At 32.6% G+C, this 12806-nt stretch overlaps 1 protein-coding gene across 1 annotated transcript; it reads right to left on the minus strand.

Annotated features, from left to right (window-relative positions):
- Window positions 1-625: 625 nt before the first annotated feature.
- Window positions 626-3619, minus strand: LOC114372442 (serine/threonine-protein kinase-like protein CCR1). The gene has a single exon (XM_028329996.1). The coding sequence runs from the start codon at window positions 3386-3388 to the stop codon at window positions 1085-1087; it is 2304 nt and encodes a 767-aa protein (XP_028185797.1). The 5' UTR covers window positions 3389-3619; the 3' UTR covers window positions 626-1084.
- Between the last annotated feature and the right edge of the window lie 9187 nt (window positions 3620-12806).

Raw genomic sequence — 12806 nt, forward strand, 5'->3', positions numbered from 1 at the left:
TAATAATTAAAATTGTACTAAATTAGCACTAATAATATAAAAAGAGTTTTACGAAATAATAATTACAACTTTTTTGTAATAACTTGTTTATATATTTATTAAATTTTATATGTTATTACAACTTATACAATTTATTAAATAGTTGCCTAAATTATAACATTGAAAGTTTGAAAATTGAAACTATACTAATATTCCCTCACGCACGGAAGCAAACATGAGAGAGGAAGAGCTTTCTAACTAACTATATTTCCATCTCAAAATTGATACATCTGATACAATTTGGAAGCATGGTATGCCGTATACCGTGACTTCATAATAAAATATTTAAATTTAATGAATAAACACACACTTAATAACTAAGGAAAGTATTGAATTAGCCAATCATATTCATATAACTCCGTGCTGTTATATATTTCAGCAGCGATCAAATTGCAGATGGGCTCTTCAATTGGATGCAGTGTGGCATAGTAACGGGATAGGCGCCAAAAATATATCAAATAAGTGAAATAAAATTCGGTGGATTTGCAAGTGTTACTTACTTCAAAGCACATTCCTAATTAAGCATTCTTCAATCGGTATATAGCTCCATAAGCTTCATTCATTTTTTTAATTCACCAACAAAATATACCAAGGTAATAATAAAAGTTTTACTGCTGGAAGTGTGACAAAATTACTATTCTCAATTGCTAAATGACCAGAGTGGTGGTTTCCAGCAAGAACAAGGTTGCACATTTATTGAATCACTAATGCCTGACCAAAAAAATTCATGTTGACTACCATTTTAAGTCACTGTTGTACATGTAAATTGATTCTATCTGTATGCTGGAAATGGTCTTAGGCTTATATGAGAGGAAAAAAAATTCACAGCATGTGTGTATGTTGCAATAATGCCATGTCCTTCACTTCGTGAAGATTAGGAAAAGTAAACCCAAAGAACTACTACAAAGGAGATAAGCAATCTACAACAAACTCAAAACAATTTACAATCGCAGAAGAGAGCATTACTCACAGAAATTTATGAAAAAGAAGATATTGTGGATGGATCAAAATTCGAAACAAGTTTCTCACAGGGCAATGATTAATGCTATAAGATCAATCCGTCCTTCACAATTTGCTCCAACCAAGATGCTATATCTGACATAGGTGGACGCTCACTTGGACGCTCTCTCACAGCAAGCTCTGCTATATCAGCAAGCTTTAGCAAAGGTTCAACATTTCTTGGAAGAGCCACGTACCTATCAATTATAGCAGCACCTTTCCCTTGTTTGATCAAAGGCACTGCCCACTCAACCATGTTGGAAGGGGTGTAATCCCTATCATAAGCCTTTCTTCCACTCAGAACCTCAAGCAACACAATCCCAAAATTGTAAACATCACTTTCTAGGTCCCCATTGAGATCCTTGTCACTCGAAGCAAGAAGTCCAAAGTCCGAAATCCTTGCCCCCCACTCCGAATCCAAAAGAATGTTGGAACTTTTAAGATCGTTGTGCACAATTGGAGGCACAGGTTCCTTGTGAAGATACTCAAGTCCTTTTGCGGCCTGCATCGCAATCTTCAACCTGAGGCTCCAAGTCAGCGGAGAAAGACCACCGTGGAGGTGATCATAGAGCGTCCCGTGAGGCATATACTCGTAGACAAGCAACCTCTCCCCCATCTCCGCGCAATACCCCAACAAGTTGACAACATTACAGTGGCGAATTTTGCATAGAATCTCCAGCTCCGTTTCAAAATCACGGTTATTAGTGTGGATAATGGTAGCAGCATTTGCTCTTTTAACAGCAACCACTCTCCCATCAGCTAATGCAGCCTTATACACAAACCCATAACTCCCCCTCCCAAGTTCATTAAACTCCTTGAACCCATTAGTAGCATCCTTCAGCTCAGAAAGCCTGAAAACCTGAGGCACACCGGGGCAAGAATTAACCGAAGGTGTAGAGTTAAGAGCAACATTCACATGATCATCCTCCTGATCCGGTTTTCCCATGCAAGACTTGGATTGCTTCTTAGACCTCTTTCTAACCATAAGAAGACACCCACAAAGCAAAATAACCAAAAACCCCAAAACTGGACACCCAACTATCACCACCCATTTACGTAAATCATGCCAATGCCAATGCAAATGAAGCCCCGATGAAGAGTGAAGTCCACAAACATTAAAACAAGAGCTGTTCTGACAAAGAGAACAAGCAGTGCAAACTCTATCAGCATTCCTAGTACATTCACTAGACAAGAAGTATCCTTTGGAACAATTTGACCCACAAGGAGAACAAATCCTCAAATCTTCTCTAACACACAAGCTTGTCAAAGCTAGCTCGTTAAGAACACTAACATTGAAAGCAAACTCATCAACCCCACACTCACTAGCCCTGCAGAGTCCAGGGCTTGAAAGCTCCAAAGGAGGATCAAAATCGGGTTTTGAAGCGTTGACCAACCAACAATCCAGAAGAAGATCATCTTCCCTGATCCCGCACGTGGTGAAATCCGAAGAAGCAATAGCCATAAAGCCATTACCTTTTGGAACAACCGAGGAATTCAAATCACCCCAGCATTCAACTTCGTGATTATCCATTCTCACGCCACAGAAATGGTTAGCCCCTGCTGATAGAGAGACTAACCGAACCGAATCCAACGGAGGATCCGAATACGAAACCGGGTCGCCCCAGCATTTTAACTCGCCGGAAACGTTGAAAACGCCGCAAACGGCGCTCCGGCCAGCCACCAGAACCGCAAAACTGTCGGTAACATTGGAAATGTTAATGTTTCCCAAATTTTCCGAAGTGGGTCCCCAGCAGATTAGTCCACCGTCGTTTACCTCGCCGCAGGTGAACCCTTCACCGGAAACAACCCTCTTCACCTCCAGATTCGACATTAATTGGTCGTTGAACTTATCGCTCTGTTTCGCCGTCAAAGTTTTGTTCGCGGTTTTCGTGATTTCCCAGCAGTCAACGGTGCCGGAATCGCGATCGGCGAAGTAGGATCCCTTGACGGCGCATACGTGATTCTGGCCGGCGGCGATGTGGGAATAAGCGGTGTTCCGGTACGCCGGAGGCACGAGGATTAGATCTGCGCTCGGTTTCGTTACAGCGCTCCAGCAAAACGCTTGCGATGTGTTCGCTAAAATGCCGCAGAGAAAGCCCTCCCCGCCGGAGAGTGCTGACATAGCAGGGATGGCGTTTGCGACGGCGGAGAGCGACGGTGACGTGGCGTTGTTCCCCCAACAAATAACGTCCTGTTTTCCACTAGCATCGATGGAGCAAAAAACCTCGTCTCTTCCGAACGACGCGGAGATTGGTCCCATTGAGCCGAACCCGTGTGCGTTACCGAATAGGAAAAGGAATAAGAGAAGAAGAAAGAAGGAAGAGAAAGAGAGGGCGGTGAGAATTTGCATGGTTGGGTTGGGTACTTGGGAACAGTGTCATTCATGAATTTGATGAAGAAGATGGTTCTGTTTGTGTTTTCTCTTCTTCACGAAGTGAGAACCGTGTGAGTGAGTGAGTGAGTGGTGATGACGATGAAACCACGTGGGTGTCGCCATTTTTACAGCTTCCATTTCGACCGTTACAACCTCAATGTACCGAACTTGGTTGAGTTACTTTCGTCTTTCTTTTACTGTTAGCTTCTGCTATTGATGTTTTTTCTTTAATCTGATATTATTAAATAGTATTAATGACCATTTTCTTTATTTGTTTATTGTTTGGGGGAATCTAATGACCAATTTTATAAGAACAAGAATTAACTACCATTCCTGATCTGCAAACTACTTGCTTTATTTTACTATTTTATTTTGTTGATTCCCAAAAATTAAATTAAGCTTATTCTTAAAAAATACGGTTGACTTGAAAGTGAAAAACTGTAAATTTCGTGTTGACTTAGGTTTTATGTTAAATTTTAGATTTAATTAGTCCTGAATTTTAAATACGTGTTTTTTATAATTCCTGAAATTTAAAAATATTTTTTTCCCTAAAATTTTAAAAATTGTATTTTTTTTTCCTAACATAATAAATTGATATTTTATGACAATTTTTTATTATTTTAAATTAATTTTTGTCTTTTAATCACTTAAATTCTCCTTTTAAAACTACTATAAAATGCTAAAAAAATTAGCCACAACGTGTCAATTTATTATATAAAAGACTAAAAAAATTATTTTTAAAATTTAAGGATTAAAAAAATAATTTTAAATTTTAGAGATTAAAAAAAATATACTTCTAAATTCAGGGGCTAAAAACAGTAGTTAACACTAAAATTTATTCCAACTTTGTTAGTAATTGTTTGAATTGCGTGTTGATTGTAATTGTTTTATTTCCAAATATAATTAGTTTATAAAATAATATAATATAAAATTAAATTGGAAAAAAATTCACCCAAGTATACTAATTAGTATATTTTGTTCCTCAGTTTTGTTTTGACTCTTTCCTTGAATTTTATAATTTGGTGCACACTAGCTTGTTCCTTAAATGACTGTCATTGATTTTTTTTTTCAGAACACACAAATCATTAAAATAAATGGGTTGGCAGGGCATTTTCAATCGAAAACAAAATACTAATATTTTAAATAGTTAATATTTGTCAATAGATATCATTTCATATATACACTTTTGAGTTCAAACTCCTGACTATACAAATTGTTAAAATAAATCTCACCCTTTTAAACAAAATATCAGTTATACCCACACTAAAGAAGAATCTCATTTTATAGTCAAGAAACCAATTATGTACTAATTATGGCGAATCTTGTTGGTGGCATGGGTTTACAGCTGGAAAGTACGTGTATATTTAAATATGGGTCTCGTTAAGTAGTGTGACATTAGTTAATGAATTAAAATTAAAAATTTGTATTAAAAAATACTAATAAATATTAGCATTTGGCTTTAAACATTAGGCTTCCCGAAAAGGTGAAAGATCATAAAAGTTAAAAGATTGTTTATTTGTGTGTTTGTCTGAATGAAGTGGGTGTTGTGTTGGAGTGGGATCGATGGAGTATCTAAAAGAGATTTTATCTGTAGCAGGAGATGGGGCCCACCCAGTGGACAGTAACAAAGAAAAGAGGCTATGAAAGTGGCGTGGCTGAGTGTGAATGTCCAAATCCATGGAGATAGATTGGTGATCGAAGATGGTGGGCTCTGTAAACTTTCCATAAGGACAAAGGGATCCCATCTGTAACTTCTTACCACCACTTTTCACGTAATTCTGCACTTCAATGTGTTTAGGGCAATCAACATGCAAGATTACGTACCAACACTTCAACAACTTGAATTAAAGGAGTATAATCAAATGTCAATTAATTAACCAAAATTGTTAGCCTTGACATTTAAGTTTTTTTTTTATTTTTCCATCGGGATATAGAGTTGTAATTAAATTGAGGTATTATTTCATTTCAAAATGGACTAGACAAGAGAAAAATCATTAATTTATATGCTAAGTAAGAAGTTTCAAATACCTTTTTATTAAACAAAAAATGTCAATTACTTTTTTTTTATTCTTTATTAAATTACTCAAAATGGGGTGTTTTTTTTTCTAATTCCACTTTTGCACCCTGCTTTTTTAAATTTAGGTGTGATTTTAGTTTTTTCTTTAATTTTTAATTGCTCATATTTATTTATTTATTTTTTGTATTTTTTATTATTCAAATTAAGTTTTTATTATAAATTTCATTCAATAATTAATAAAAATACAATAGAAGTATAATCTATCATTGATTTATATAATTAAATAAAATAAAAATTACTTTTGTTACATCTTATATATACTTCAATTTTATTTAAATAGTTCATGTATTTTATTTTGTTAATATATAAAGATCAATGAACTTTATCTCTCATCTTACTCAAGCAGAATTATTTTCAATAAAGAATTCTTATGGTCTCTATAAAAAAAAATCAATGATACCTTACATCTTCATTATATTCTATGAATTATTTGATAGAAATTTGATATGAACATATTTAAACAATTGAAAAACTAAGAAGCTGAATGTTAAAAAATTAAAATTAGACACAAAGGTTAAATTATGAAAACCAAAGTTAAAATTAAATACATATTTTTAGAATAAATATTTAATTATTAATTTTAAGTTTTGCATATTATGTTTATGTACCGAAAATTTTAATTATGGGTAAATTTATCACTCAAAGTTCAAACAATTTAATAACACCAGAAATCAAAATAAATTGTTTATTATAATAATAACCAACAAATAAATAGAGCAGTACAAAAAAAAACCAAATAAATAAAAGGATCGATTAAAATATCTAAAACGTTGAAAGGAAGATTCCTAAATCTTAATGTTTACCCCTCCTTTTCAAACTTGCGTGTAAAGTTAAACCAGTGGCATCGTGCAGGCTTATTTCATTTGGTTTTAGCGAATTGTGATCAGATGAAAAGCACCATGCATCATATCCCCCAGGTTTTTCAATTTGACTTCTTTCTTCATTTGTTTTTTTTTTTTTTTGCTATCTCATGTGAATTTGTAAAGTATTTTGTCATTTACCAAATTAGATTGATAAACCATTGTTTGATAAATTTTCTTATAAAAGAATCATTGTTTACTTTAAGCGAAAGTGAAACTTTTATACCGAAATATCTGATTAACACTACGAGGGAGGAGACACAAGCTCAACTAGTAATTAATTGGTTTAGGAAGATTTTGCGAAAAAAATATATTCTCGCATGGGATGATGGTTGATGATGAGAACACATGATTATCAATTTTGCTGAGTCAATTAATTCAATATTCAAGAAAAAAAATATGAAATCTGTCAATATGTATACCGGTAAAATCAACCTATATAAGATGTAATATATTGTTCAACTAAAAAGGGAGAGAAGTTATAACAATCTAGTCAAGTTTATACACAAGTATTAAACAAGGCTATGGAAGACAACAAAGAAAGATAATCTTTCACATTATTTTTGAGTTTGATCGATGCGACACACGATTCTTAGTCCATGAGACAATTAACACAAGAAAGGTTCAGCCTACTGAAAATTTTCCAATTAGACTAAATGAAAGGTAGTATGATAGTGACAAATTTCAAAAAGTGTATATATCTTGTTTTCATGTTGTTGCTACTTATAAGCACGTTCACCATGAGTATAGGAACTACAAACATCATGTGTATACATTGGAAAGTGTATCCAACATGTAAAGAGGATTATTTGACGAATTGCGCAAAGAAGCGTATTGATCATTGTGTCACAAGTCAAGAATTTGTCATGACCCAAAGATGAAAAGAAATTTTAAAGGTTGTCGTGTCCCCTCTCCTATACACATCAAAATGGATATCCGAGAATCAAGTTAACCAAAATGATGTTTTATGTGTCGCATCCCAGACCATTCAAAAAATAATGCTCCCACCGTGTAGGCTCAAACCAATAATGTTAAGTTTATGTCATATTGTTTGTATTTTAAAAATTTTGTTGTATTATTTCGAATTTAAATATTTTGTTATATTGTTTATAATTTTCTATTTATTTTGTAATTTAAATATTTTAGTTCAATTCAACTTGTTGATTAAATATTTTTTTTTTAAATTTCAATTAAGTTGTTGATTGATTATGTATTTTAATAATCAAATAAAATGAAAAATACAAAATATTTTTAACTCTTCAAAAATGATAAACCATAAAATATGCAAAAAAAATATTAACAACAACATATGCAAAATAATAATATTTTTTTAAAACAAAATATAAATATAGACAATTAATAACACAGAAAATAAATTAAAATACAAAAACAATTTAAAAACAAGAAGAAGAAAAAACACAGTTATTCTTAACATGTACAATAATATATATCATTCACATAAATAATAATGTGGGTGTATTATTTATGTAAATATTTAATTTATTTGTATTTTTTTACGTAAATAACGATAAAATATTTTACAAAACTTCATTTACAATCGAATAACTCTATGTATATATTATTGTTTTCATCTTTTTAAATAGTATTAACCTATAGTTTTCGTAATCTTTTTACGAAAGATCTAATTAAACACATTTAATATAATCTTTTAATCAGAATTTTTCATTTAGCATATGTTTGGATACACGATACAGTATAGTGAAATCAATTTTTTTTTCTCGGTCACACTGAAGCAACAGTTGCTTCTAATTTTTCACACAGTCACATCACAATTTTGACTGCCATAATCAATTTGAAAGAAAATCCAAACATGCACTTATAAGATTAAACTCAAGATTTTATATAAAATATTTAAATTTAATTTTACTGGAACTAATTTAATATTAATGTTTAGAGTTTTCATAATCATAAAAATGACATTTAAAAAGATATCAAATCTATCATTTCGTATTATATTTTCCTTGCATTCATATAGATCTAGAGCAAGAAATCTCTCGGTGAGATGTAGGTGCTGGTGCAGCTGTTAGAATGACCTAGAACTTCTAAACCGCTGATTGCATCACGTGGATGCCCTATCTGAGCTGTCTGGCCTCCTCTAATTGTTCCTTCAAAAATAATATATATATAAAAGAATTAGTGAAACAATATAATAATATATTATGTTTATATAAGTGAGAATAATTTATTTAATGGAATTAATGTGTTTGATTTTTATTGTGTATAAATTTTTTTTGACTAGTAACGATTACAAATTGTAGGAGTGTAATTAGTCTTTTAACTCAATAGATTGAAAGATATCTATCATATCTGACATGAGAAACAAAATATACCAAGAAAAAAAGCAATGAAAATTAATAATGGCATGAGGTCAAATAGACATGCATGTTTTAACTTGAAAGTTGAATGGTCCATTTGGTGCTTGTAGGGTACAGCCACCCTCCCCAATTGGGGTGCTGGCCTGCTACTGCATGTGCACTATACCAATTCACTTTTATGCTCCACATAAGAAGATTCCCTGTCCCTTATGTGCCTAGAAAATGAGTCCAATGGTAGTACATATTTTTTGTGGACCCCGTACGAAGATTTTCAACAGCAGCCAGCCAGCAGGACTATTAGCAATAATCTCGGGTATACGCACGAACCTCATTTGCCTTGCCATGCCATGATTAAGATTAATTTCATAACTTTTTTAGTGATTTAAAAGATTTTACAAGATGGTGCACTTTATAAGGGTCTTTAATTGGTTTATATTAATTTTTAAATCGAGCGATCATTCATGCGTTGTAAAATTGTTTTATATCTTGATTTGACGTCCAACTTAATATTCTTTAGTTCGATCTGTACTCAAATCATCATGTGTTATATATTGATATTTTGTAGAAGAAAGTTTGAGGTTTCTTTTTGTAGCTAGAGTCCGCAAAAAGGTTGCAAAATGTGGTGGAGATGGTAATGGGATAAGGATATATGGAACGCATCCCATCGCTATATTTTTGTTTCTTGTCTCTAGCTTATAGTAGCCATGGCGAAATGAGATCACCATGCATGCACTGCCACCGACCTGCATCTTATTCATGTCATGCTATGAGTCACTTCTCAACTACTCTAATATAATTAATCATCATGGGTATAATCTAATTCAAGTAGGGAAAGGAGGTTGAGTTGGTGAGGAGAAAGAAGGGTCCATTTTTTAAAAAAATAAAAAATAGGTGAATTGGATTTGATAAGTTCATTATAATAGATACCAAAATTAAAAAAAAAAAGTATAAAAACACTTATAAATTATTTATTAATAAAATTTTTACTATCAACATCAAAATTTGAATTCACGTTATGATAAAATACGAATTTGATTTTTATTGACTAGACAGACATTTATTAGGAGGACCCATTTTTGCTATTTGTTAATTCGTGGGAAATGATGTAGGAATGGAAAGTTAGAAAGTGAGGCAGCACATGTGTTGTCTATGGGGTAAGAGGCTAAATTGAAGTTGCCTTAGATTTCCCTCTCAATTATTCTCTTTCGTATTATCTGTCATTCTATTGTTTTTTTAAGACTATGGTCTACAGTGTGGTGGCTAAGTAAGCAAGCGTTGGGGACAGGAGACAGGGGACATGTAGGGTAGGAGTGAACTGCAAAAGAGAGTGCCTCATCAGAAACAAAACCACATTTCTTTCTACATTAAAACCCTAAGGAAAATTCCCTTAGTCATTGCTTCAATATCATCACTGCGGACATCAATCACATAGGTCGTAGTACTAATAAGACTCTTCCTTAGAATTTAATTTGTTTTCCTTCTCTTTTGCATACATTCAATTTCAGTCATATATATATAAGTATAAAGATAAAGGACTATTGCATCTTGAGAATGATTTTTTTGCAGTAACACATTACAATTTTATGAGATTTTAGCTCTTCAATAAATTTTATCAACATAATATATTATTATTAGAAAAATGTTATAGTAAAATTTTTTATGTAAGCAATCACAATTAATTATTTATAATAAATTTACTGAATTTTAAAGTAATTCAAATGAAAATTTATGATTGGATGTGGTCAGTGCATAATGATTAAACTCTATTAATATTATTATTTTAAAATTTGATTTTGAAAGAATAAATTGTAAGATTATAATATAATACTACTTCAGATAGTCAAGTTTTTTTTCACTAAAGAGAATTCATTCCCCTACATTTTTCCCTTACCCCCCTCCCATAAATCGTGAAAAGAAACCCTAAGGCCTCAAGTTATCTGTTTTTTTCTTCCTCCTCCTTTATTATAATTTTCATTTTACTTTCTGAATTAGTACGTAGGACTTTCATCCTTCTTCTCTCTGGGAATCATATAGAAATGCACTTCTTCCCTTTAAGCTTGATAAATGTTATTTGTATTGGTAATTTTCTTTTCACGATACTTTTTAGACAATAAAATTATACTATAATTTTTTTTTGCGAGTATTTACCCCCAAATTTTAATGGAAGTGAGAGTGGGTACGAGTACTATCCTATTTATCCGGCCTGCTAGCTCTTATTATATTTATAGATTTAATTAAAATATTTTACATATGTAAACAATTTTACACTACTTTACCATTAAATTCTTTCACATAAATAGTCACGAAAATATAAGTGAAACAATCTTGAGTCATAACTACGTTTTTATTCCTTACATTCATACGTAGAAAAAGAGTAGCATCACAACACCGAATTGAATGTAGGGTCTGAGAAATGAAAACACACATGATATACACAAAGAGCCAAGTCTTATATCAACTAGTTCAACACGTTCTCTTAGTTGTTCACTGTCATATACCTTAATTGCCAAGGCAATAGCTAGTCAGAGAGCTAGCTAGCATGTTTGTGATGATGCCTTGGTGATTTTTTTTACTTTCCTCTTTTCGGCCATGGTTGGTGGGTGGAGGATTTCGAACAACCGAAAAACACACTTGTTGCTAAAATCTTTTATGTGCTATCAAGTCTTACATACATTACGAATGTACTTCGATGTTGAAATGTCGAGCAAAAACTTGAGGGGGAATTTTTAACATTTAATATATAAATGAGCTTGATTGCCTAAATTTTTTTAATAGAGTAATGCTATAAACACATTTTTCTAACATGTTCTTTAGTATTTGTTGAAAATTATTGAAGCTTACAAAAATAATTTGTTTATCAGCGTCACAACAATCCAAATCTAAGATTCTCAAAAATCAAAATTGCCATCCTAGGAACTCAGAAAACTCGGTATTTCTTTTATTCCTCCACTTAAATTCCAATCATTTGGTGAGCGTAACGTTTCTTTCTCCTGCTACAACCTAGGGTGAATTTGGTTGTATGAAAGAGGAAAAAATGAAAGAAAATTGAAAAGAAATATTTGAATTAAAGTAGAAACAAATAAACGTGAGACCCAGACATAATTTTTAAAATTTTCTCTCATTTATTCACAACCAAACACACACTTAATGTCATTCCATATTGCGCAACTTGATCTGATGAAAACTTTATTGATCCTGGAATAATATCTTACACCAAGGTGAGTAATGCTTTGTTCGCCAAGTTTTTGTCTGAAGGAGGAAGAAGGGGTGAGGGTGAAGGGTGCATAAATTTGAAGAAAACTATTTCTTGTTGTATGTCTAGATAGATACACGACAAAAACTAGTTTAATCATACACAACAAAAACAAGTTTCTGTGAAGAATATTTGTCAAAAAATTACAAAAACGCAAACAGGATGTGTAAATAGCAGTTCCCTGGTTTTTCTTCCCTCTGTTCAGCACTAAGCCTAAAAAACTCAGCCTTATCCATATTGCTTATTATTTTATTTTATTTGTTATATTTTGCTTTAGTTGTTTTTAACGGAAAGCCCAATCCTGAAGCCACTAAAGCAAGCAGCAGACCCACTTGTCCCTGTTCCGTGATCCTGCAACTGAAGACCTCTGTCTGCAGGCAACTTGTAAAGGGATTGCAATTAAAAAAAAAAGATTCACGACTAATAAGGGATCAGAACCTTGTTTAGGATCAATATACAGATTCAAATTTTTTGTGAGATCTTGAGAAAAAAGTGAATGGAAAATTGGGAGATTGCTGGTCAGAGAAAACAGAAGAGGATAATAGAGATAATAGGAGATTTAAACAGAACTGGTATTATGCTTCATAGAATTCTAGCAGACCTCAATAGGAGTAGCTTGTGAACTGGGTTATGGCTATGGGTCTGTTTAGATACAAGCCAAGTACTTTTCAGAGCTTCTCAATTGGAAATATAAAACTTTTCTCCTTGGAGAAACTCTCAAGAGCATTTCTAGCCTTGTATCCAAACATGCTCTATTTCACAAATGGATTGGATCAAAACGAAGGTCAATGGAGCGTCCAAAGGGATCAACAGCCGTAGTATTATATGCCATGCATTTCGACTTTACATTCATATGCAGGGGCGGAAC

The sequence above is a fragment of the Glycine soja genome, chromosome 10 (assembly GCF_004193775.1).
Source record: "Glycine soja cultivar W05 chromosome 10, ASM419377v2, whole genome shotgun sequence".
Lineage (NCBI taxonomy): Eukaryota > Viridiplantae > Streptophyta > Magnoliopsida > Fabales > Fabaceae > Glycine > Glycine soja.

Bases quoted from the DNA above. Each gene is read 5' to 3' on its own strand.
- LOC114372442 (XM_028329996.1), bottom strand. From the start codon at position 3,388: ATGCAAATTCTCACCGCCCTCTCTTTCTCTTCCTTCTTTCTTCTTCTC.